We start from the raw sequence: 27,163 nt of genomic DNA, 5'->3' as shown, positions 1-27,163 counted from the left end.
GCACGCCCACAACTGTATCACGAGCCTCGCCTTCCACAATGTTCTCTTCCTGGAGGAGACAGTCCTAAATTCAGCCATTATGAATATTGGTTATTAATATAAATCTGTGTCAGTCTGTGGTGATGCGTCTGTAATTACGGTGATTGTTTATAGCAAACACAGCGCTTATAGTGGTGCTAATGGGTGACATTATTATTCTGTACCGGTGTCCTATTACCTGCATTACATCAATACCGATTCATTGTAAATGTTATTTTCAAAAACATCAAATTCCATTGAGTTCTCTCCCATTTCAGCCGTTACTATAGTCTATAGAATCCAGTCTACAAACACTGAGCGTAAACAAATCATATTTCAGGTGTAGGATTGCTAGCAGACAGTAGTATCAGTCTGGGAATGAATAAATAATTGATCTTATGGACTTCCTTTGCTTCATAACTGACCCACTAATACAGATTTGAGAAATGCAATCCACTAATAATTCTTTTTACAGTATTTGTTCAGCAGCTTTCATTGATTAAAGCATCACAATGAGAGAAAGCACTAAGCTGTGCTGTGTAAATCCTTTCTCTGGGAAATTTACCTTATTAATGCACTAATGAAAAATTCCTTGCTGGCTGCACTGTATAAATAAATATGCTCTGTCCAGGGGCGCTGTAAGAGAGGAGGGGAGGAGAGGGGAGGAGAGGGGAGGAGAGGGGAGGGGAGGAGAGAGGAGGAGAGGGGAGGAGAGGGGAGGAGAGAGGAGGAGAGAGGAGGAGAGAAGGAGAGAGGAAGAGAGAGGAGGAGAGAAGAGGAGAGAGGAGGAGAGGAGGAGAGAGGAGGAGAGGGGAGGAGAAAAGAGGAGACAGGGCAGGCGGCCCGCTCAAGGCACACTGCGTCAACGCCACATTTGCATGAGAAGGCCCTGCATTCCCATGTCCTAGCTCCACCACAGCCCCATCCTGCCCCCCCCCCCCCCCCTGTACAAGCGCCACGCCGACTGTGCTGGTCAGTGAAGGCGTCAGCACAGAAACTCTACACATTCGCATATGAGACTATGCGCACGCTCAGTACTTTAGCATCGGTCCACGCTGCGAACACGCCAGGAACCGAGCATACCAGAATGAGGGCCGTGAGTATTATCATAATGGGTACAGCCGCTATAAATATGCTCCGCAGCCACGGAAGCACAGATGTGGCGGCCATTCTGAGTAATTCATTCTGAGGGTGGCGACAAGGCTTTCTGCCTTTGAATTGGCTCCGGTATAGATATTTTAGTTGACAGGGACTAGGTTGACAACTAAATATGGTCGACATACCATAGATGACATTGACAGAAGATCGACTCAAGCGTAAGGTCGAAATTATTTTTTTCACATGTTTTTGGTGTCTATGTCGACATGGGCATGGTGTACCGCGTCCCCTCGCGTGGCTTGCTGCGCTCGCCATGCTTTGGGCACACTATTATATTATTCCCACTTGGATAGTAAAGTATAACCCAAGTCGGTCTAAACTAAAAAATAAACAGGAAAATCTTGTGTCGACCATGTTCTTGTTGACCACTAAGCTTTTGTCAACTTGTCATTGTGGACCTTAGGTATGTTGACCATTCTTAGGTGTCAACCTAGACCAGGGCTGGGCAATTGCGGCCCTCCATATGTTGAGGAACTACACATCCCAGCATGCCTTGCATCAGTTTCAGCATGGCCACATAGCAAAACTAATGCAAAGCATCCTGGGATATGTAGTTCCTCAACATCTGGAGGGCCGCAATTGCCCAGCCGTGACTTAGACTGTCGACCTAGGCATTGTTGGTCCAGGGACCGTTTACCGTTCATACTCCCTGGGTGAGATTTAATAAGGTGACAGAATCAGAAAGTGAGAGATTTGGCAAGAAATCTCCCGTTTTTTTTAAAGCGGCAATCATTTACACTGCAAAATCAAACTGGTTTTGCCGTGTAAATGATTGCCGCTTTAAAAAAAACTGTTGTTTTCCTATTGAATCTCACCCCCAGTGTCTGCACAGGAGAGATCGGTCAGATATGGTCAAATTACCGATTATCGGTACATTGCCTGTTCTACATGTTAATGAAAGGGTCCTGCAACAACAGGTGCCAAATGTTACACATTGACATTCTGACGCCGTTTACTGTGTCCACACATAGGCAAGCGCAGGAGGGGTTTCTGGTTGCCCAGAAACCCCCTAATCTTGGTAACTGCCTTTAATTATGACAATAGCACTGGTATATAATATGATCAGTAGAGCTGCCACCACATTATTCAGTGTATGGGACAGAGCAGAGCTGCTGCACATGCCGAGTGTACCAGCTTCTTCTACCATGGTATGTGTGGATCTGAGCCCTCAAACATTGCACTGGATAGAGAGCAGCTGCCAGGAGGAAGAGTCAGGAGCATTACCATGAGGTGGGAGATTGGGAGCTTAGAAAGTGCAGTTCTGGTTTTATTATATTTCTGTGTTATTTACTATACAGGATGTTTAACCTTTTCCTGACCACTTATCTTATTTAAATGTTTGAAACAGCCTACACTAGACCATCTGTACTGTTAAATATTAATACTCTATTCCATGCAGTATACAGGGAATAAGACTAATTTTCAGGGCTGTTACCCCCCTCTAAAAATCCTGCGTTTGCCACTGCCATGGGTGCAGCTAGAATCAGTAATGGGCGCAGGCGTGATTTAAAACAGTATTAGTGCTATGGTGGATGCTTCCATCAGGGACGTGCGGTGAGATAAATGGATGAGGTTTCCCTGGCAAGTACCAGTCAGATTTGCATACAATTTATGAGCCATGGGGTATATATGGGCATTATACACATGTGCAGCAATATATACTGCTGGAGATGAGCTGAATTTTAATAAGAGATGAGCAGAAAAGGGGGCCAGGTGAGGCACTGCCTCACCTGCCATAGACTTTTTAACAGGGCCGTCTTAACAGCAGTGTGGGCCCCTGGGCAAAGCAATGCACTGGGGCCCTTACCCATTCTCCCCTCCTAGGGGAGGGGGGTGGTATCAGCAGCAGCTTTGATGCCCCACGGGTGGCAGGGGTCTCTATCTTCCACTCAACATGTAGGACCTGGAGCAGTAACTTCTGCTAATTACTCCTTTACTGCACAGGTGGTGGGAGGGAGAACACTAACGTGTGGAAGGGGGCATTGAGCTGAATGAAGGGTCCCTTGTAAATTACTTCCAGGGAGGTAGGGGGTGTTTTATACGCAGGGGAGGGTTGGATAATGGAGTGGGCTTAATATTCATAATTTTCCGGTGGAAGGGCAGCTTGTTTGACTGCAGATATCGCCATTATCTGGAAATAGATTTCTTAGCCTTCAATAGTATAAAAACCTAGAGTCCCAACTTTCAGGAGGTGCTGGGAACTTGGGGATCAGAGATCAGGAGCCAGAGCAATCCATTGACAAGAATATAAAACTGTACACCAGACGTTTGGAGCTGGAGCAGGGACCGGCTGCTAGAAGGCTGATATCTCTGGTTCTGGGCATGATAGAGACAAGCCGCTAGTGTCGCCAGAAAGGGGAGAGTCCCAGCTTTTGGAATATACTCTCAGAAAAACTATATGTCCGAGAGAACATGAGAAATATGACTGGGAATTGCAATTAACAGGTCAGATGTGGACTGCTTTGAAGTTGGATATCTCCAGTTCCCCAGGGCCGATTTTCTAAATTCTGGTATCCCTGGAAAAAAGGGGATCCTCAGCTATCAGCATAGGGCCCTTATACACCTGGGGCCACTGGGCAAGTGCCAATTAAGCCCATACGAAGAAAAGCCCTGCTTTTTAACCCGCAGCGATAGCAACACCAACTACATTTGAATGAGAGCTAACATGGGAACACACCCACTTAGCATGCATTGTATGGGCATGCACAGACCATGATTTGCGATTCTGACAAAGGTACATTGGCCCTTCCGCATGGACAGACGTTTGACCATCTTCAGCGAATTACACCTTTTGTGTAAAATCCTCCAAGCTCTTTCCTAGCTGACAGTTATCCATATTCACCTATGGTTCTCCCTCCGTCTAGTGCTCAGCACTGGTGATAATGAGTCATTGATTCTAAATGTAGCAGATTCAAGTCTTCTATCTGCAGTGTTGTCAAATAACAAGCCGCAGTGACAGATGAGAGGAATGAGCAGTGATATCTCTCTCCAGCTATTGTATGTGTTCTTCTTAATGTTCCTGCTGTCATAGGATTAATACTCCCGCTGAGGATTACGATGTTAGGCATAAGAGGTTTAATGTTTTTTTTTTTCCATAACAAAATTACAAAGGAATTTTTGCCAATGAGCGCTGGAGTTATTTGGCAAACACAGGTAGTTACTGTAGCTCTCGGCCATGCACAAATTAGGGGCTGGCGTGTTCTAATGGCAAATGTAAATGATTTGGGATGCATTCTGATACTCACTTTTTTTATTTGTTAATTAACCCTTTGTGTGCCAACGTCTCTGTGAGCGACGTTCCAGAAAATAATTAATATTTATCATTTACTGTACATTTATAAAAATGCCGGCGTCGCTCACATTTGTTATATAAATTCAAATAAAAAAAAAATGTGTCAAAAAAAAAGATTATATTCCCATAAAACATTTTGATCAATTCACTTAGCACTCAAAGGGTTAAAAAAATGATTGGGGTATTTAGAATTCCAAAATATTAACTTACATGGGGTTCATTTAAATTTTTATTTTTTTTAAATATCTTGCATTTGCAATAGACAGGTCATTGTGGCCACACGCCCATTCCTACTTCAGATAAAGCTGCACCGATTTTCAGGTGGGACAAAGGTGGTTATTCTGGTTGATTTTTAAACCACCCCCCCTAGCAGTGTGTGTTCAACATAAACATCCAATGGCATGCTACGGGGAACACCCACATCATTCGACGGCCGGTGACAATCGAATGATGTTGAATGTTCCTGCATATATACACGTGCACCCTTAGGATGTCAGCGCTGGGTGTTCCCATATGGTAATGGGGCTGCCCGCTGCCCCACGCGCCTCTCTGCCCTTCCCCCAGCTGTCCTAGGTGTATGCACCCAGCTATCCCACTACTCGCAGTGGGTGCACACACCCAGGACATCGGTTGGGCATGCGAACATATTTTGGTTGCACAGCAACCAGAACACCTCCCAAAATCTACTCTAGACTGTCCTAAATAAAACTAATCATCACCCCAGGTATAGTACAGTAGCTTACACGAGTCTCTGGACTTTAGGTCCACAGCAATAGGTCCAGTCAATAGGCCAAATGCTACTAGTCCACATGTCATCATGGTTAAATGGTTGAAATTTTAACAACTTTTTTTTCATACTTTACCATTGACATGATTGGGAATGGTCCAAAGTTAAAAAATGACACCCCAAAAGCCTAAAAAGCTCATGTTGACATGTTCAAGTGTTGACCATTTTCACTTTGACCTTTTGCATATGTTGACCTTTTTCTTAAGTCAACCTTTGTACTGTCCACCTAATTATTAATAGCTGCTTACATGTCAGTCATGTCACTTACAAAGTGACATTGATATTGTGATGACCGGTAACAGAGGGCGATGAGTGCCCTTAAAAATACAGTAAAGTTGTTTTTATGGCACAACACATAAACCTGTTCTAACCAGAACCCAAACACTATCTACATAAGTATAATGGAACCATGTGTGTGTGTGGGAGTGTTTGTATGTATATGTGTGTGTGTACTGTATGTATGTGTGTGTGTGTACTGTATGTGTGTGTGTGTGTGTGTGTGTGTGTGTGTGTGTGTGTTTGCATGTACTGTATGTGTGTGTGTATGTGTGTATGTGTGTGGGTGTATGGATGTTCCACGATAACTCTAGAACGCTTTAACTAAGGCAAAACGAGGGCAGCATAGGCCAGAGTGCAGTTAAGAGCCCGGGGATTTGGGGGTTAAACGCAGATGCTATGCAGCACAGAGCAGTGTAGGCAGTTTAGCATGTGGTGCATCTTTGCCAATCAGCACCAAGAGGGGAGGTAGCTTAATCGGGGTATATAGGGTCCAGCTCTGGGGTAGGAACTTCCTCTTGGAATCCGGATCTATACAGTGCAGCACGCGAAGCTAAGTACCATTTACCTTGTTTGTAGGCCTGTATACATCGCGCAGCTGCAATCATGTCCGGCCGCCCCAAGAGATCTGCTCCACCTCCACGGTGGTTGGCAGACGCCGCCCGCCCGCTGGTCACTGTGCCAGTGCGCGGCGGTGGGAGGGGAGGCAGCAGGTCGGCCGCGACCGCGTCATCGCGGGTGCGCGCGCCGTCTCCTGCGCTGTCTTTTACTGGGGGGCAGGTTTCCCCCACACATGGAAGTGGCTCCCCGGCTCAGCAGGGCTCTGCTGTGAGCGGGGAGCACGCTGCTTCATCAGCGCGCTCAGTGCGCCCAGCAGCGAGTAGCGCTGCAGGGGACAGCGCTTTGGCGCCATCTGCTGGCGTCCTAACGCCAGCGCAGGCTGTGCAGGCTTCAATGGTCACCCCGCGTGCCTCAGGCAGCGGGGTGAGTGATGGTGGACCTTCACACAGCGGGGGGGATGGAGGGGTGCCCCCCAGGACCAGTACCCCGTTAGCACAGGGTCCAGGTAGCCCGCTGCAGGTCATAACAGGGGGCCCCACATGGAGCCCTCTGCGGATGCATGCAGGGGGTCAGCGCAACGCGGGTCAGGGCCCCTTGGCTTCTCTGACAAACATCATGGCCCCTGTAAGGGGGCCGCTCATTCCCTTGGGCTGCGACGGTGGCCCTGGGGACGCTTACGTCGGCGGCCGGGTGGATGGCGGTGCCGCTCCCTTTCAGGGCGGGCAGGCCCCGCAGCACCAATGGCATCAGGGCCAGCAGCCCTTCCCTTCGGCCCCTCAGGGTTTCGCCGGGGCTCCGGCGGGGCAGGGGGGACCCCAGGGGTTTAGCCATGCAGGGTTTGGGGCGGGCCAGCAAGCCTATATGCAAGCCCCCGTGCAGCAGCAGCAGCAGTGGGCGTTTCCCGCTCCAAATACAGGGGGGTACCCGGGGTATCCCATGCCTAATCCACAGTACGGGCCCTACCCAGGGAGCCAACCGGCCCCTTTCCCTTACTTCCCCCAAACAGCGGGGGCAGCTGGGGGGTTTCCCGGGGGGTATTTGGGGGGGGCATGGCAGGATACGGGTGCACCGAACCCGCAGGTCCCTGGTGGGCAACAGCAGTCTTTTCAAGGGGCGGCCTATGCACACCCCAACATGTACACCCAGGCTCAACAGGTCAACCAGGTTTATGCGACTGGGGGCCCGGGGAGCTCTGGTACAGCAGCGGGGGGGTCAGTGAGGGTGACGGGTTCAGGATGTGGTCCTAACACTGTCCCTCTATCTCCCGAGGTATCTTCTGTCGGTGGTGTGAGTGTCGTCTTCGGAGGGTCGTCCCAAGAGGAAGACACAGAACGGCCCAGGAGGGCTCCGGAATCTCGGCCGGCAACACCAGTGGCGGCTCCAGCCCTAGCCAGGGGCCCAACATCCGCTTCCAGGCGGATCGAGACCCCGGCTTCTACGTCTGGGACAGAAACATCTACTCCCGCAGGGCCGGTGGCCACGCCACGGGTGGACCCCGTGGTTCAAGGCGAGGCTTCCGGAGACGGTGAGCATGATAATACTTCAGACTGTGCATCCTCTTCCTCCCACTCGTCGGCTAGCAGTGACGAGTCTGGTTCCCCCAAGCGCCCGCGCAAGTTTGCAAAAATGGTTGCGCGCGCGGTAGCAAAGAAAGTGGGTGGCACTAAGCGGGTTAGGAAGGAGGAGGAGACGGAATTAGTTCCCACGGCAGGCGATATGGTCCATTGCACCAATACCGCCATGGCTCGGGGCCTGCGTAAGGGGATAAAGGACAAGATCAAGAGGGAAAAGTTTGTTGACTTCTTTACACTGACAGTCGACATGAATAAAGATTTTGAAGCAGCCAAGAAGGTGGGGAGTGGTAGTGAGGCGGCCTTCAAAGGCTTCCACAATTGGCTTAAAGGTTTCCTGATCTTCTCTTCATGTTACCTAAGCACAAGGCCTGGTGAGCACGTGAACGTCTTGCGCTACCTGTTCCTGGTAAACGAGACGTTCACGGACTATAAGGGGCAGGCGTGGCGGAATTATGACGAGAAATTCCGCCTCGCCCATGCTGGGTCAAGGGTCATGCCCATGGGCTGCAAGCACGTGGAGATATGGCTCGAGGTCATCGGCAAGGGGCAGCATAGCTCGGATAGCTCTGGCAGGAAGCCATTTCCTGCGGCCAAACCCGGTTCCAAAGCCAGCGGCAAAGGGAAGTGCTTTGCATTTAACGAGGGCAAATGTGACAGGGGCGCCAAGTGCCGCTTCCGTCACGACTGCAGTAACTGCGGGGGGGGGGGCACCCCGCCAAATCTTGCAGGTCAGCAGGCAAGGGCGGAGACCAGGGGGACGCCGGCACTAGCGTAAAGTAAGGCCCCGTCCCCAATTGTAGTAGAGGCCCTGGCCCGCAGGTTAATGGCGTACCCCAACAGGGCTGACGCACGGTTTTTATTAGAAGGGTTTAGTTTCGGTTTTCCCCTCCCCATCCCCGACGGAATCAGAGTTTCCTCCATCAGGAATCTCAAGTCCGCCAGGGATTTTCCCGATGTGGTCCGCCAGAAGGTTCAGGCTGAGGTGGCCCTGGGCAGGATGGCGGGCCCCTTCCAGGGGGACCCCCTACCTGACATGTGTTTTTCCCCCCTCGGGGTGGTCCCTAAGAAGACCCCGGGTAAGTACAGGTTGATACAACACCTGTCACACCCCCATGGCGCGTCCATAAACGACGCCATCCCGGATGAGTTCTGTAGTGTGCAGTACCAGCTATTTGACGAGGTGCTGGACATAGTCCGGGGTTTCGGCCAGGGAGCCCTTATGGCCAAACTGGATATTGAGTCCGCGTTTAGGCTCCTCCCATTGCACCCCAGTTCCTTCAGGTTCATGGGTTTCAGGTTAGATGGGGGCTCTTACATTGATAAGTGCCTGCCGATGGGCTGTTCTGTCTCCTGCTCCTACTTCGAGAAATTCAGTACGTTTCTGCACTGGTGCATACAGAGCAGTACTGGCTGTGCGGGCGTAGCCCATTACCTGGATGACTTTCTCTTTGTGGGACCAGGAGACGACAGCACATGCGCTAATATATTGTCCCGGGCGGTTTCCCTGCTGACGGAGATGGGGGTCCCCATAGCTGCAGACAAGACGGAGGGCCCCACTAGGGTCCTATCTTACTTAGGTATAGAAATAGACTCGGCCGCTGGGTGCTGCCGCCTACCTGCAGATAAGGTGACAAAGCTTCAGGGGTTAATAGTTGAGTGCTTGCAAAAGAAGAGGATACAGCTGAGACTATTGCAGTCCCTGCTAGGGTCCTTTAATTTTGCCTGCCGCATCATTCCCATGGGTAGGGTATTCTGCCGCAAGCTTGAGAGGGCCACAGCAGGGGTAAGAGACCCCCACCACACGGTCAGGCTGTCGCGGGAAATGCGAGACGACATGGAAGTGTGGTCCGCATTCCTCGGGCAATTCAATAGAGAGCTAATATGGCCCACAGAGCCGGAATCCAGCAAGGAGCTGCAGCTCTTCACAGATGCTGCCGGCTCCACGGGATTCGGGGCTTATTTTCAAGGGGAGTGGTGTGTCTCGCGGTGGCCGCAGTCATGGATTGACAGAGGTTTCACGGTCAATCTTTTACTGTTGGAACTGTTTCCCATCATTGTATCAGTGCAGTTATGGGCGACAAGATTGGCAAATCGGAACATAGTGTTCTGGTGCGACAACCTGGGGGTGGTCCACGCCATCAACAATCAGAGGGCGTCTTTCCCGGAGGCCCTTAGGTTACTACGTTACCTTGTGCTTCATTGCCTGAGGAACAACATTCATTTCCGGGCAAGACATGTCCCCGGCGTAGAGAACACTATTGCTGACGCCCTGTCTAGGTTTCAGTTTACAAAGTTTCGGGAGCTTGCTCCTGAAGCGTCACCACTGGGGCTTAGGTGTCCAAATCTTGTATGGCAGATCATAGAATCGGCATGACGGGTTTGGCACTGCTGTCACTGGCGCCCTCAACCCGCAGGACTTACACGGCGGCCTGGAAGGACTGGGAGGAGTTTCAGTCGGCACCGGACGCTTGCGGTAAGTCGGTCGAGGACCGGTTGCTCGCATTTGTCTGGGGCCATTACGTAAGAGGCAGGTCAAAGTCAGTTATGGCGGCGGCTTTGGCAGGTATAGCTTTCCACGCCCGTTTGAGAGGGGAGCAGGATCCCACAGGGTCGTTTATTTTGAGTAAAGCTTTAAGGGGCTGGGCTAAACAGCGGCCAGTGCCTCCTGACACTCGGCGGCCAATAGATGAGCGCATGCTGGGAGAATTAATAGCCTGTCTGGATAGAGTGGCTGATAGCGCTTTCGAGGCTGCGCTGCTGAAGGTCGCTTTTTCATTTGCCTTCTTTGGAGCATTCAGGATCGGGGAACTGGTAGCTGCGAGTAAAAAGGCCCAGTCTGGTCTCCGGTCTGAGGACGTGGTTCTCCATGAGGACCACGTCCTGTGTAGGATACAGAGATCCAAAACTGACCAGCTGGGGAGAGGCAGTTGGGCCACCCTGCGAGCCAGTGTGGACCAAGCCATTTGTCCTGTAGTATTGAGCAGGGACTATATGTCTCACAGGCCGGTTGCAGCCATGAAGTTTTTGGTTCACGCGGATGGCGTGCCCCTCACCCGGTTTCAGTTCGGGGCTGTATTACGGCGGTGCTTGACCGTTTTAGGCCTGAGGGCACAGGACTATGGGACACACTCTTTTCGCATAGGGGCTGCAACGTGCGCAGCGGCGGCGGGGCTTCCACCTTCTGCCATACAGAAGGTCGGGAGGTGGAAGTCATCGGCTTATAAAAAATATGTAAGATTAGATAAGATAGATAAGGTAGATAAGTTGTAGTATGCGCCTGTTGCGCCAGCCCAAAAACGTAAGTTTACAATCGGTTCTGGAATGGCTAGCGTTCTGGAATCGACGGTGTGGAGTGAATTTTTTACTTTTTCCTCCGAGGTAGAACTAATTCAATTCGGCTGTCACCAAAGTTCACCGGAGGTTTTTTAAGTTTTTCACCTTCACTTGGGCTGTATCTTGTATTCTGGTTGTGTTACAGTATTAATTATTGTGATGTTGACGTTAGGTTTTTTCTTCAGCTTCTTCCCTTTCCTCACCATCTCGGGGGATAGTCTGGGTAGTGGGTCACTCTTATATATTTTGGGCGGCCAGGCATCCCATGGCCGCCAGGGCTTTAGGGCTTCTACGAGCCGACTCAGTACAGTGGTTTGGGGTTAGGGGACTTCAGTGGGGTGGGCTTTACAGCCTCCTGGTTGCCAAGGCCCGCAACTCAGGGCGCCCCGACACACTGATAATACACTTAGGGGGCAACGACCTGGTTAGAAATACGGGGCTCTCCCTCATTTGCAGCATAACTGCGGACCTAGAGCGCATTGCGGCCCTTTGGCCAAGTGTGCTGATAGTGTGGTCTGACATTGTCCCCCGGCTTCAGTGGCGGGGCTGCAGGAATGCAGTTGCCATAGATAGGGCAAGGCGCAAGGTGAACCATGCTGTTTCCAGGAGGGTACACGCCATGGGGGGTAGGGCAGTACGGCACCCCACGATAGTCAGGGAGTCGGCCCACCTGTTTAGGTCTGACGGGGTTCACCTGTCTGACGCGGGCATGGAGGTTTTCCTGGGTGACATCTTTTCTGGTACAACTCAGCAGTAGGAAGGCATGTAGGTCTAGTTTGAGGGGTGGCGGGCCTGGTCCCGGGCGACCTTGTGTTATGTCTTGGGAACCTCGGCAGTGGCGAGAAGGCGCTCTCGACCAGCAGTCGGGTGAGGTGTCAGGTGGTCACCGTGCGGTATTACCCCCCCTTGCCAGGACGGTGGGTGAGTCCCGAACTGAGCGGGGACGGTGGGCACTTCCTTGAGGTGTCCGCGCCCTACCTTAGAGGGGGCGGGGAGACGGCACGGTGCAGGCTGTACCTTACGTAAGGGGTGTGTTTGTTAGATTGGAGCGATGCAGTCGCTGCCATTGGCATACACCTCTGACTGGTGCTGGTCTCAAGTGCTTTCTTGGCCATCCCTTTGATAGACTAACAAGGGTCATACCACCTAAATAAATAACTTGACCATTTTAAACTTATGCCATGGTTGTCTGAGTCTTATTTTTAGATAAGGTGTCCGCGTGAATTATTTCTAGGAAGTAATGTAAGGGTAACAACACAGGTAACCAACATAATCCCTTGGGCGCCTTAGGCAAAACGAGGGCAGCATAGGCCAGAGTGCAGTTAAGAGCCAGGGGATCTGGGGGTTAAACGCAGATGCTATGCAGCACAGAGCAGTGTATGATTCATAGGCAGTTTAGCATGTGGTGCATCTGGGCCAATCAGCACCAAGAGGGGAGGTAGCTTAAGCGGGGTATATAGGGTCCAGCTCTGGGGTAGGAACTTCCTCTTGGAATCCGGATCCCCACCCTCCCATCCCTTCTTTTCTTTCCTCTCTCTGGTGCTCATTGCCTTCGGGCTGTCCAAACAATTCGGTAAATTTTAATTTTAGTTTAAAAATCGTCGAGAAGGCGCTCTCGACCAGCAGTCGGGTGAGGTGTCAGGTGGTCACCGTGCGGTATTACCCCCCCTTGCCAGGACGGTGGGCGAGTCCCGAACTGAGCGGGGACGGTGGGCACTTCCTTGAGGTGTCCACGCCCTACCTTAGAGGGGGCGGGGAGACGGCACGGTGCAGGCTGTACCTTACGTAAGGGGTGTGTTTGTTAGATTGGAGCGATGCAGTCGCTGCCATTGGCATACACCTCTGACTGGTGCTGGTCTCAAGTGCTTTCTTGGCCATCCCTTTGATAGACTAACAAGGGTCATACCACCTAAATAAATAACTTGACCATTTTAAACTTATGCCATGGTTGTCTGAGTCTTATTTTTAGATAAGGTGTCCGCGTGAATTATTTCTAGGAAGTAATGTAAGGGTAACAACACAGGTAACCAACATAATCCCTTGGGCGCCTTAGGCAAAACGAGGGCAGCATAGGCCAGAGTGCAGTTAAGAGCCCGGGGATTTGGGGGTTAAACGCAGATGCTATGCAGCACAGAGCAGTGTATGATTCATAGGCAGTTTAGCATGTGGTGCATCTGGGCCAATCAGCACCAAGAGGGGAGGTAGCTTAAGCGGGGTATATAGGGTCCAGCTATGGGGTAGGAACTTCCTCTTGGAATCCGGATCCCCACCCTCCCATCCCTTCTTTTCTTTCCTCTCTCTGGTGCTCATTGCCTTCGGGCTGTCCAAACAATTCTGTAAATTTCAATTTTAGTTTAAAAATCGTCGAGAAGGCGCTCTCGACCAGCAGTCGGGTGAGGTGTCAGGTGGTCACCGTGCGGTATTACCCCCCCTTGCCAGGACGGTGGGCGAGTCCCGAACTGAGCGGGGACGGTGGGCACTTCCTTGAGGTGTCCGCGCCCTACCTTAGAGGGGGCGGGGAGACGGCACGGTGCAGGCTGTACCTTACGTAAGGGGTGTGTTTGTTAGATTGGAGCGATGCAGTCGCTGCCATTGGCATACACCTCTGACTGGTGCTGGTCTCAAGTGCTTTCTTGGCCATCCCTTTGATAGACTAACAAGGGTCATACCACCTAAATAAATAACTTGACCATTTTAAACTTATGCCATGGTTGTCTGAGTCTTATTTTTAGATAAGGTGTCCGCGTGAATTATTTCTAGGAAGTAATGTAAGGGTAACAACACAGGTAACCAACATAATCCCTTGGGCGCCTTATCATCCTTAAACTTTACAAACAACCTTATCATCTTAAGGGACGATCTAAGGTCGAAGATAACTCGCACACCGCAGTTATCATTGTGAAATCCATGTGAGATCGATCCCCAGTCAGTTCTTGTTTCTCTACATTGTTTGCTTACTCATTGAGGGTTTTCTGTATGTTCTGTACCTGCTGCAGCTGCTCCTGCTCTGCTGTGGTTGGGAAGGGGGGGGGGGGGGGGGGGTTAGGTGGATAGTTGCAGATTTGCTCTGGCTGCTCCAGCAGCTTCTGCCCTGCTGTGGTTTAGAAGGGAAGGTGAATAGTTGCAGACTTGCTCTGGCTGCTGCAGCAGCTTCTGCCGTGCTGTGGTTTGCAGGGGAAGGTGGATAGTTGGAGACCTGCTCTGGCTGCTGCAGCTTCTGCCCTGCTGTGGTTGAGAAGGGAAGGTGGATAGTTGTAGACTTGCTCTGGCTGCAGCAGCTTCTGCCCTGCTGTGGTTGGCAAGGGAAGGTGGATAGTCGGAGACTTGCTCTGGCTGCTGCAGCAGCTTCTGCCCTGCTGTGGTTGGGAAAGCTAGGTGGATAGTTGCAGACTTGCTCTGGCTGCTGCAGCAGCTTCTGCCGTGCTGAGGTTTGGAGGGGAAGGTGGATAGTTGGAGACCTGGTCTGGCTGCTGCTGCAGCAGCTTCTGCCCTGCTGTGGTTGGCAAGGGAAGGTGGATAGTTGGAGACCTGCTCTGGCTGCAGCAGCTTCTGCCCTGCTGTGGTTGGCAAGGGAAGGTGGATAGTCGGAGACTTGCTCTGGCTGCTGCAGCAGCTCCTGCTCTGCTGTGGTTGAGAAAGGAAGGTGGATAGTTGGAGACCTGGTCTGGCTGCTGCTGCAGCAGCTTCTGCCCTGCTGTGGTTGGCAAGGGAAGGTGGATAGTTGGAGACCTGCTCTGGCTGCAGCAGCTTCTGCCCTGCTGTGGTTGGGAAGGGAAGGTGAAACAAGAATTGCCTAAGCATAAACTTTCGTCGGGTGGGCCTTCAAATGATAATAATTTGATTGCTGAATGAAAAATAAGAGGAATGAGGCATTGATTATTATAATTATTCTTTTAAATTACACTTGGATTAAAATATTAAACATTTTGTTTTGAGATTTATGGCCACTGTTAATCTCCCTACTGTCTGTTAAGTCTGTATCTAAATGGGTAGTGATTTAACAACTTGTAGCCTGTGCTCAAAAAATTATCACAAAATCTAGAAGCCAGCTTAAGTTCAGTAGCCACATGTCCGCAACCAAAATATCTGAAAACATCTATAGAACATCATTTATATCCCTTTAATGCCCCTCACGCTTCCCCACATGACACCAGACCCCAATAAATGTTCATCTTGGGGGCCAATTCATAGTATGCCCCCATTACTAAACATGGTATGTCATACAAAAGTGCCCCCCCCCCAATAAAGTGTACCACAGCACAGTGCCCTCCGTTACATGGTATAACACACCAGTGTTCCAAATACATAATATGCCACACCAGTGCCCCCAATAAATAGTATGCCACACCACAGTGCCAATACATAGTACACAGAAGTTGTATGCCACACCAGTGCCCCAGTACAAAGTATGCCACACCAGTGCCCCCAATAGATAGTATGCCACACCACAGTGCCAATACATAGTACACAGAAGTTGAATGCCACACCAGTGCCCCCAATACATAGTATGCCACACCACAGTGCCCAAATAGATAGATTACAACTATACAAGCACATGACGGGATAGATGACATATATTATATTTATTGTAAAGGCATTGAGACATTTCTGGAATAGTGGTCACAAGACCGTATCGCTTGAACTGAGTTTCAATAAAAAAAATTGTAAGGGAGCTAAAATAAACAATGACTTTTGGAAGGTTAAACGTTACGCAGCTCATTGGAGCACTGCAGACTGTAGCCTGAAACAGCATGAGAACAAACGGAAATTTATAAAAACAGTAAAAATAAATGTTTCAAGTGCATATAGTGCAGTAAGGCACAAATGCCAGGACTAGAGGCAGCTGATGCGGTTATACAAGAAAGTGTTGTGGGTTGTTAGAGGGAACAGTATTTACATTGATAGAAGGGATTGAAAATGCACTATGGAATAATAGGAATATACAGTATTAAAATGTGTAAAAAGTAAATCCGGTTACAAAAGAACAAAGTTTGAGAATGGATTATAGCAAATCGAATATAAAATATTTTTAAAGACAATCATGAATAATAAAACTGTTAATACATCTCTTCTGAGCAGTAAAGTTGGATAAAACAAATGTAGAAAGTCCGGAGGAAGCTCAACTTTTAAATATTTTTGGTTGCTCTGTACTCAAAGATGAAAGATGAGAACAGTCGGAGCTGCTCTTGGCGATAGAAAAGCCAACTGCCAGCCGCCGCCATCCGCTGAAAGGGGGCGCGCACACTCTATTTGCTTGCTCACCCTGTTCTGATGGAGCTCTCCGACGCCTCCCCGCCAAACCCCCCATCTCGCCCGTAGCCCCCTGCACTCCGCCTTAACCCTGCCCATCTCCCTGAAGCGGAGATGGGCAGGGATTCTGCTCTCTGCCTCTGAGTGACTGGGACACGCGAGCGAGTAAGATGCTTGTGCGTCCCCATCAGATGCAACTCCTCTCCGCCAGTGATTCCCAGTGCTGACTGAGAGGCACTCCATCTGTATGTTGGGGTTAATGGTTGATGGACATTTCTATGTATTTGCAGAGCATAGAGGCATTCCCATAAGTGGGCAGCCATGCGCCATGTGCTGTCATTGCCCTCTGCCGCCAACCTCACATTTCCAGAAAGTGGGCCAGTGTTGGACTGGGGCATGAAAGGCTCACCAGGGAATTAAGTTATAGGGGTCCACATTAGGGGTGTGGCCATACTCCAGAGGGGGTGTGGTCAGCAGCCAGAAAAGTTGGGCCAACTTTTAGAGAGAAAGGCACTATTGATGTGCCTTGAGGACCGAGATTGGGAATGCCTGTTCAGTATAATGTAAAATAGTGCATGTATAATGTATAATTAATGTCCACAGTTTGGAACCTGCTCTCTATAATAGGAGGTGGGCCCCCCCAGGGGTTTCCCTTGTGCCCCGTGAGCCACTCCAACACTGCCTGCGGCAATGCAGCTCCTTGCCGCCTTGCACTGTGGGAGATGTAATGACGTCTTTCCCACAGTGCAAGACGCAGGAGCAGGAAGACAGGGGACTGTTGGTAGTGCCCATCGGGTGAGCAGGGGGTAGGTTCCATACCCGGGCATCTCACTTGTCAATATTCTAAGAATTTTAACATGTTGCCTGTCGATATTTTATGAATTAAGTAACTTATTAGCTGCATCCAAACTTCTTATGATGTTCTAGGCACTTAAGATCAACATTTATGTTGCAAAAAAGTTATTGTGATCACTTCAGTCTTTTTCTTTTTTACCCAGTTAGCACTAATGCATTAACTGTCGTCGCTAGTCTGCAGGGTTCCCATGCATTGCTCTTTTGCTGCATTAATGATGCCAATAGTTTATGTATACAGTATGTGTACAGATGAAACGCCTCTCAGCCAGCGCTGGGAATCACCAGATTCCCTTAGATGGCGATCGCCGGCAGAGAGGCGCTCCATCTGAAGGGGACGCACGAGCGCCTTGCACGCACATGTGTCCCTGTCAACACAGTGGCGGAGAGCACTTTCCCTGCCCGTCTTCACTTCAGGGAGACGGGCAGGGTTAGGAGGAAGCTGGAGGCAGCTTCTGGGGGCATTGGGGAAGCTGCAGCAGGTGGTGGAGGGCTCCGTCGTCTCGTGCGCATGTGCCCCCTTCCGGTGGATAGCTTTGGCTGGCGGTTGGCGATTCGATCGCCAGGAGCAGCTCAGAGTTTTGGGTAAGGGATCCAAAAAGCCTCCAATGGTATAGTCCTCTTGCACATACAGTATGTATTCATGCAGTACTGATGGCAGGGTCCGACTCAGGAGTAAAGGGATAACAGTAGTGATCTTCTTACTTTCTACACAACACATGCTCCTAACATGTGATTACGGTACATTCTGACCATCCTTAATAATTTATTCCCTCTTAATTTGGCAGAACGATATTATAATTATCAGGAGCAGTTCCAGATAAATGGTAAAACTGATAAAACATCAGGTTGAGATGGCATCAGCCAATCCCATGTGCCAAATGAATTCCGTTCCGTAACTATCCATGAAAAGGAAACGGTACTCTTTACCGATGCGACCGACGCGATTACCGCGATTTCACATAGGGAACAATGTTAAATGGCCCAATTGACCCGATTTGACATAGGGAACAATGTTAAATGGCCCACAGAGCCCAAATAGGCATCCTCAAGTGTGAAATGGCCCCCCCAATTGTTAACGCCACCCCACGATCAACGTCAACCCGAAGCGTGGTGAGCGCAGCGAGCCCGCGAGGGGCAGCGGTACGCGTCCTCCGACCTTTTCATACCCCCACTATCCACGTCGGCGTGAAGTTGAGAATAGAAAGTGTGGCGAGCGTAGCGAGCCACCGAGCCCGAAGCGTGGCGAGCGCAGCGAGCCCCGCGAGGGGCCGCGGATACCTTCACAGGTATCCGCGTCCCCTCGCGGGCTCCACAGGTATCCGCATCCGCTCGCCACGCTTCGGGCGCGGTGGCTCGCTGCGCTCGCCACACTTTCTATTCTCAACTCCATGCCGATGTGGATAGTGGGGGTATGAAGAGGTCGTAGGACGCATACCGCTGCGCTCGCCACGCTTCAGGTTCAGGTTTATAGTGGGGTGGCGTTAACAATTGGGGGGGCCATTTCACACTTGAGGGTGGCTATTTGGCCTCTGTGGACCATTTAACATTGTTCCCTATGTAAAATCGGGGTAATCGCGTCGGTCGAATCGCATGCGATTTTTTGTCGCATGCGATGCGACCGACGCAATTTACATTTTAACATGTATTTCTATGTGACATCGCGGGCATCGCATCGGTCGCATCGCATGCCATTATAATGGCATGCAATGTACATGCGATGCCCGCGATGGACGCCGTTCTTGGTAAAGAGTACCAAGGAAACAAATGAAATATGACATAAGATATGACAGGTCGGCCTTGTGAGCCTGACTCCCATGGGTAATTCATTTGAAGGGATTCCTAGAGATGCAATTCTGCAATATACTGTATTCTATGATATAATACGAATCTTGGGTTCTTGTCACTTCATACCATCCGATTGTGATTAGTTATTAGAACAAAATGACTTTTAAACAAACTGTAAAATTTTATACTGAATTACTGGATATGTCATAGTCATTTAATGCAGTTTTATAGAAGTGTCTAGTAAAAAGATAAGAATACCAGAGCACAGGGAAAATGGATAAATGTGGAGATAAATTATAGATAGATTATAGCGATAGATGCAACCAGGGCCTGATTAAATGTTCCAGGTGCCCTCGGCTAATAAACATGTAGATCCCCTTGTAATGCTGCTAAACAGACGTGTTTGGGCGCTCAGGGACTCGCCAGTCATACTGCCCATGTTTTTATAGCTTCCTTAAAAACGGTCTGCTGTACGGGGGCAGCCATTTTCTAAGTGTCAATTTCATTAGCTGGAGCCGGGAGAGCAGGGAGACCTGGCCGGGACCGCATACTGATGCGGTACAGCGGTAGGTACAGGTGGAGGTATAAACGGGGGGGGCGGAGGGGTAAGGTGGTGGGGTGGGGGGAGGGGGTAAAGGGGAGGGGCTGTCAAAATGTGCGGCGGGGGGGAGCTTAAATAATAGTTACGCCACTGCTCCCGTGCAAAAACCCAGGATATTTAGGCTAGTGGAAAAGGGGTATGATTCAGAATTGGACGCAAAGTCTGTGCATGTTTCTGAGTACAGTGGAGCTGAGAGAGGGGAGGGGGGAGGGGGGAGGGGATATACACGTTTTTAGATAAAAATGTTCAGACTTTGGGTAAATTTACTAAGAAGGGAGTTCTACTGAAGATGGAATGTTGCCCATAGCAACCAATCAGATTCTACTTCTTATTGATGTAGCACCTTCTAGAAGATAATAGATAGGATCTGATTGGTTGCTATGGGAAACATCCCATCTTCAATAGATCTCCCATTTTAGAAAATGAATCCCTTAAGGAGACGCAAAGCACATTATCTCTCTATTGGAAAAAGCATGCTGCACTGCAGGGGGGCAGATGTAACATGTGCAGAGAGTTAGACTTGGGTGAGTTATTTTGTTTATCTGCAGGTAAATATTGGCTGCTTTATTAATGTAATTTTTGGGGTGATAATGTGAAAAATTTAAAAAAATGGGTTCATTCATGTGAGGCAGTCATATTAGGCGTTGTCTTGGTGGGACAGGTATTTCTTTTTTTTTGGGGGGGGGGGGGGAGGGGGGCAATTGCAGGAAAAAGTTACAAATGTTTTTTTTTTTTAAAGTAGTTTCAATTGACCCCAAAAAATGAAGTTTTATTTTGTGCACTCCTAGACTCCTAGGGTATTCAATCCCCTGCCGCTATTTCCGACAGGGGAAACAGCGGCAGGCGCCTATTCAATGCTGTCTTTCCTGACGGCATTGAACAGGCATCTCGGCAAAAAAAGACCGACTTTAAAAGCAGTCGTGCTTGGTTTGCCGAGAACGGACGTAAATTGTAAAGCTCACGGCCGGATCTTGACTATCCACGGCCGCTTCTCACGACCACTCCCCCTTTTCTGCAGTCGGCAGCGGGGAAATTGCATCCTTGTACTGTACCAAGTTCATACACAGCACACCTGAGGCACGACTGTTTGAGCAATTAAGGTGGGTGATTTTGCTCAGCGTGTATGCTGACTGATGATGGGGAAAATCGCTGCACTGAAAAATGCTCTGTGCATACACACTGCGAGTTTTTCGCCCCCTTTTAGCGATTTTCCCTAGGGGTGTATTCTGGTTCACTTGCAAAAGTAAATTATCTTTCTAATGGACAAAACCATGTGCACTGCAGGTGGGGCAGATGTAACATGTGCAGAGAGAGTTAGAGTTGGGAGTTATTTTGTTTCTGTGCAGGGTAAATATTGGAGGCTTTATTTTTACACTGCAATAGAGATCTCAGTTTGAAGTAAAACCCCCACACAAATCTTACTCTCTCTCTCTCAGAGCCGGCCTTAGGCATAGGCCAACTAGGCAATTGCCTAGGGCATTTGGAATGCCTAGGGGCATCAGCAGCTTCTGCTGATTAAAATGATATGCAGCATGCCTATATTCTGTGTGTGAGTGAGGCTGTGTCTGCATATGAAATAGTGTATTCATGGAAATCACTGTAACATAGCATTCCGTATGCAGGTACAGCCACAGTCGCACACAGAATATAGGCATGCTGCATATCATTTTACTCATCAGAAGCTCCTTGTGTGTGCTGGTCATAACATTGCAAATAAGATGAATTTTCAGCTAAAAAGGCACCGAATGGGTGCGCTGGTTCTATTTAAAATATTGCAGGTAGGGACACCAAAATGATGATTGCTATGATGAGGGTTGATGGTGCTGGGAAAGGGGAGCAGGGTCAGAGACGGAACTAGTGGCGGTGCTAGGGGGCAACAGTCAAAATCTTGCCTAGGGCGTCATTTAGGCTAGGGCCGGCTCTGCTCTCTCTGCACATGTTTTTCCACTAGAGAGAGAACTTTCTTTTGCGAGTGAACCAGAATCAGGCCCTTAATACCGTAAAAATCACAATCAACAACGATCAGAACAAATTATTTGGATAAAAAAATAGTGCACTAACTTGAATATTCATAAAAACAAAACACCGCTACTTTTTTACATTGTTAACTTATTTACAAACCATTTAAACCATCATTTCTTCCATGATGTCATTACCTATTACTACAGGTTGAGTATCCCTTATCCGAAATGCTTGGGACCATGAAGATTTTGGGATTTTTACGGTTTTTGGTAAAAAAAATTTAAACATACTTACCTGGTCCCCCCGATGGTCCCACGGCGTCCACGGCGGCCTTCATGATCGTATTCAGCGGTACTAGGGGTGCATTGCGCGAGTTTGCAGACACGCCGATGATGTCACCGGTGTGCCCGCACACATGCGCAATGCACTCCTGGGAACCACTAAAGACGCTGAAGAAGATCATGAAGTCCGCTGTGGACATCGGGGGACACGAAAACAAAAAAAATACGAAACAAGCGGTTTTTGCAATATTTTGGATAAGAGATCTCCGGATACGGGAGACTCTATCTGTATATAGTTCAATCTTCCAATTATGCATGTGCGTAAACTTCAGTTTTTCACACTTTGCTAAACTACAGTACTGTACAGTTCAATTCATACTATAACACTACAGTACAGTATATTTTGGCTACTTGATAGAGAACTGCTTTTCTGATCCATCAAGTTAATGACAGAGCTACAAAACACTGCGCAGAACCGCAGGCAACAGAATGAACAATTAAAGTTAAAAGTTGGACAAAACAAATAGTTCACTGATCCCAGCAGCAGCAGCACAGTAGCTAGTGCCAGGAATGTGCAATGTGTGGAATTACAGTATACAGCCATTGGAAGCCAGCGTCCGCAGGGGATGCAGAACTTTCAATGCAGTAAGTTGTAATTGCACAAATACAGAGTAACACACAAGTTTCGCTGAGCACTGTGTATACTGCAGACGGAGACAGCACACAGGGGCAGACAGCAGCCTGCAGGGATGACTTCCCATTCATCCGCATCAGGCTGGCTACCCTGCACATAGCAGTACAGGAGCACACGCTGCACAAGGACAGGGCACACTGCATAGGAAGAACCATCCCACTGACCTTTCTGCTGCTTAAAGCACTGGATAGAGCCAGAATGGTGAACCATCTTCTCCTAGGGGTTGCACAGGGACTAGGGAGAGGCAGCATAGGAGATACAGGGGGAAAGGATCCCGGGATAAGGGGAGAGCTGGTGAGAGAGGAACACGACACCTGCCTGATCCACGGCCGCTGCTGCTGATACTAAGATACAGATGAGCTGAGCTCCTTCCCGTTGTCATAGTAACCATGGAGGGAGGTCCAGGCTCACACTCCCCTTAGTGGCTGCTGGTTGGATAATTCACAGCAATGCTGGGATCATGCTCTCTCTCCTTCCTCACCGCATGCTGCAGTGCTCCATATACAACAGCATTACAGTACTCCGTACACCACCGCAACCTTACAACAAAGCATCACTGCGCTCCATATACCACAGCCTTACAGCAAAGCACCACAGAAGGCCAAATCTACACTGAGTGCTCAGCAATGTGCACCGAAACCGCACTGCTGTGATCAATAGAAGTTCTGCTCAGAGCCATCAGTATTTGGCATTTTAACCCTTTGAGTGACAACGTTGCTGTGAGAAATCCTGAAATTTCCGTAAAAAATGCCGGAGCTGCTCACAGCATCCGGACATTTTTTTGGGTGCAATATTTAACTTAACTTTAATTAATTGACTTGGCTGTGTTTGTATTTATTTATATTAAAAGAACAGTCGCTGGATATTTTGAGAATCGCTCACAGCAATGTTGGCACTCAGAGGCCCTTATTCTGGTTGGTGCGGTAATATCCACGTGCGTTCGTGCCGCCGATGTTTTGTGTCTGCGCATGTGCGAGCGGGACGCACGGCCACATTCCGCATGAAATGTGTACACTACGAACAGGGGGTGGAGAGGGGTGTGAAGGGCTGTTTGGGCTCATTACCATATGTTTACACCCCGCGTTTCATGGGCGTTCCCATGCAAACGCTGGGCGTACGTATGTTAATGCGCCCGTGACGCACGTGTAGGGGGCGGACATATGACATCGCCGGATGTCAGCTGCCCGCCCAGATCCCTGCTTTTGCACGGAGAAATGCCCATGTGGTCTGAGGTGGCGGGAGCTGCCTGGCCACTCGGTCCTGCATTCGATGGTCTGCGACCATCGAATGATGGGGGAGGTTCACTGAGATGGAGGAGGTGTATTCATGAGAAATACACGTGCTGTCCGTTCAGACAGCTTCTTACCGCGTATGGAAGGCGGGGTTTAGGACGCACGGTGCTGGCCGCATATTCGGATCCGGCCGCACGATCAGAATAAAGGCCAGAGGATATGAAGGTGTCGATGCTATTAGACTCTTCCAGAGAGTTGGAATGAGTAAATACGTCTATATTCGGCGTTACAGATGCCCTGGACTCAACAATGTTTATTTGCGGAATCTGGGGCGAGATCGGCAGGAAGCGGGCGAGAAGAGATGCCGTTGCTTGGCTTTTCTTTCTAATAACAATTTACCCAACTCGCAACTTATTGAACCAGTCCCCAAGTATATACTATTAAAAGTTTAACAGCACAGAAAAATGTTGATAAACATTTTATTATTAAAGAGCCTCATTCGCCCCAACTAGTAAGTGTTTGAAGTGCGGGGCCGGCGGTGCTGCCCTCGCTCACTGCTTTTGGGGATGTCCTGTAGTATTGACCTAGAGACATATAGAGAAGAATTTCCAGCGGACGGTAGAATGGGCTATATGCAGTATAAGCCCGCTAGGTAGAGGAAGGGGTAGAGACAGCGACAAATTGCTTTTAGTTACATCTGCGGCCGCAAAAAAATAAACAAATATTTTGCAAATGTAGATCCAAGCACAACCACCAGCTACAGATATGTTTTTGACTGAACTATAATGTGTGTGTGTGTGGGGGGGGGGGAGGTTTTAGAAATACGTTATTTCCCCAAATTCAAACTAGGTCGACAAGCATTGGGTCGACACTGCTAGGTCTACATGCAGCAAGGCCGACATCGGTCAAGGTCGACATGGGTGTAGGTCGACATGACATTAGGTCGACACAAGCATTTGGTCGACATGGGCTAAGTCGACAGTCAAAAGGTCGTCATGGGGTTTTTCACTGGTTTTTTTTAACCCGAATGTCGACACAGTCGACATGGACACAGTTTGAAGTGCACCACTTCACTCGCAGTGCTCCTGGCACGGGGCCTCGCTACGCTCGGCACACTATTTTGTTCTCCCAACGCGCCCTAGTGGATGGTAGGGTATGAAATACCGCCTGTCGGCACATGTTGGCTCAAAAAACAGTGAAAAACTGGATGTAGACCTATTGACTATCGACCTAGACCATGTCGACTTAATGCTTGTGTCGACTTAATTTCACTTCGACCCAGACCCATGTCGACCTTGACCCATGTCAACCTTAACCGATGTCGAGATTGCTGCATGTCGACCTAGTGGTGTCAACCCAATATTTGTCGACCTAGATGTTGTAGACCTAATGACCTTAGCCCCTATCATTACAGGCTTGCTATTAATCAATCTGTCAACATTCTGATGAAATGTTCTGTTTAATTAGTTTGTGTGATGTCAAATAAAAGGTTTTATGAGGTCAACTGTCAGAAGATTCAAGGTCAACGACTGTGAAATGTTCAGTGCTTTGTCGTTATACTATACATAAGGAGGGGATACGGTCATTATACATAAGGAGGGGATACGGTCATTATACATAAGGAGAGGATACGGTCATTATACATAAGGAGGGGATACGGTCATTATACATAAGGAGGGGAAACGGTCATTATACATAAGGAGGGGGTACGGTCATTATACATAAGGAGGGGGTACGGTCATTACACATAAGGAGGGGATACGGTCATTATACATAAGGAGGCGATACGGTCATTATACATAAGGAGGGCGTACGGTCATTATGCATAAGGAGGGGGTACGGTCATTATGCATAAGGAGGGGATACGGTCATTATGCATAAGTAGGGGATACGGTCATTATACATAAGGAGAAGATACGGTCATTATACATAAGGAGGGGGTACGGTCATTATACATAAGGAGGGGGTACGGTCATTATACATAAGGAGGGGGTACGGTCATTATGCATAAGGAGGGGATACAGACATTATACATAAGGAGGGGGTACGGTCATTATACATAAGGAGGGGATACGGTCATTATACATAAGGAGGGGATACGGTCATTATACATAAGGAGGGGATACGGTCATTATACATAAGGAGGGGATACGGTCATTATACATAAGGAGGGGATACGGTCATTATACATAAGGAGGGGGTACGGTCATTATACATAAGGAGGGGGTACGGTCATTATACATAAGGAGGGGGTACGGTCATTATACATAAGGAGGGGATACGGACATTATACATAAGGAGGGGGTACGGTCATTATACATAAGGAGGGGATACGGTCATTATACATAAGGAGGGGATACGGTCATTATACATAAGGAGGGGATACGGTCATTATACATAAGGAGGGGATACGGTCATTATGCATAAGGAGGGGATACGGTCATTATACATAAGGAGGGGATACGGTCATTATGCATAAGGAGGGGACACGGTCATTATGCATAAGGAGGGGGTACGGTCATTATGCATACAGATGGCGCGGGTCTTATTATTGCCGCCTATGGCGATGTTTCCGACACACGCCATGGCGCATACATGTAGCGAATCGCCGTGGCGCTTCACGACGAGTGCAATATCACAGACCAACCACCAGATGTCACTTTTAAAAACCTCATTTGCGCATGCGTAAGATTTGTGCTTCAGCGCGTGCATGATGCGCAGGAATTACATGAACTTTATTATACGATGAGCACCTCTCTAATGCCGCTGGCACGAGCGTGATCCAGTCTCTTCAGCCGAGAGTGCATCATGCTGATGCGGACAGAGAGGAACTGCAATTTATTTGACTGCTGTGAACGGGAAGAATAAAAATGAGTGAGAAAATGAGTGAGAAAAAAAAAATAAACTAAAAAAATGAAACAGTGACTGAGTTTACCATTTGACGTACATGTACGTCATGGCCGGGAGGTACTTCCCGACACATGACGTACAGTACACAGTCACCCCCGGCAAACCTCGCACTGGACGCTTCAACTCATACTGTAACTCTTGGTCCTCGCGGAGGTTCAGTCGCATTAGCGGCTAAATCTCCCGAGTGTACTATCTAGATTCGGCCGCAGATGCGCCTGAACCTCCGTGAAGTCTGGTCTGTCACGACTCGGCTTGTGAATCCTTCAGTACACATTTAGTGGTCTACGCTAGCTTTATTGATTACTGTGCATTTATAAATAAATAAATAAATAAATGAATGAATGAATGAATGAATGAATACATAAATAAACATCAAAATTATCTTACAACCCCCTCCCCTCCGTAATCGAACTCGGGCCTCCTGCTTGGATTGCCGCGCAGCTAACCACTAGACTACTGTACGGTCATGTAACCCGTGGCAGGAGGAGGAGGAGCAGCAGTTGTGATGGCAAAACCAGTACCCCTGCAGCCTCTGAGACGCCCCCCTGGCGAGAAACCCGAGGACGGCACGGCCCGCCCCTTCGTGGATTCTTT

The 27,163-nt window shown here is 49.0% G+C and overlaps 1 protein-coding gene across 3 annotated transcripts in view; it reads right to left on the bottom strand.

Moving 5' to 3' along the window:
• The window catches only part of ANO3 (anoctamin 3), a 347,490-nt gene extending 324,507 nt beyond the window's left edge, over positions 1-22,983 (bottom strand). Inside the window, exon 1 of one of the 3 annotated variants that reach the window (XM_083164196.1) lies at positions 22,592-22,983. In XM_083164196.1, coding sequence (XP_083020322.1) covers positions 22,592-22,637 — 46 coding nt within the window. In that variant the 5' untranslated portion in view covers positions 22,638-22,983. The remainder of the gene's footprint in view (positions 1-22,591) is intronic. The other 2 variants (XM_083164191.1, XM_083164192.1) reach the window with 2 other exon arrangements.
• Between the last annotated feature and the right edge of the window lie 4,180 nt (positions 22,984-27,163).

Source organism: Crinia signifera, chromosome 11 (genome assembly GCF_055691185.1).
Source record: "Crinia signifera chromosome 11, ASM5569118v1, whole genome shotgun sequence".
Classification (NCBI taxonomy): Eukaryota; Metazoa; Chordata; class Amphibia; order Anura; family Myobatrachidae; genus Crinia; species Crinia signifera.
This window is presented reverse-complemented; position numbering and strand designations above follow the sequence as displayed.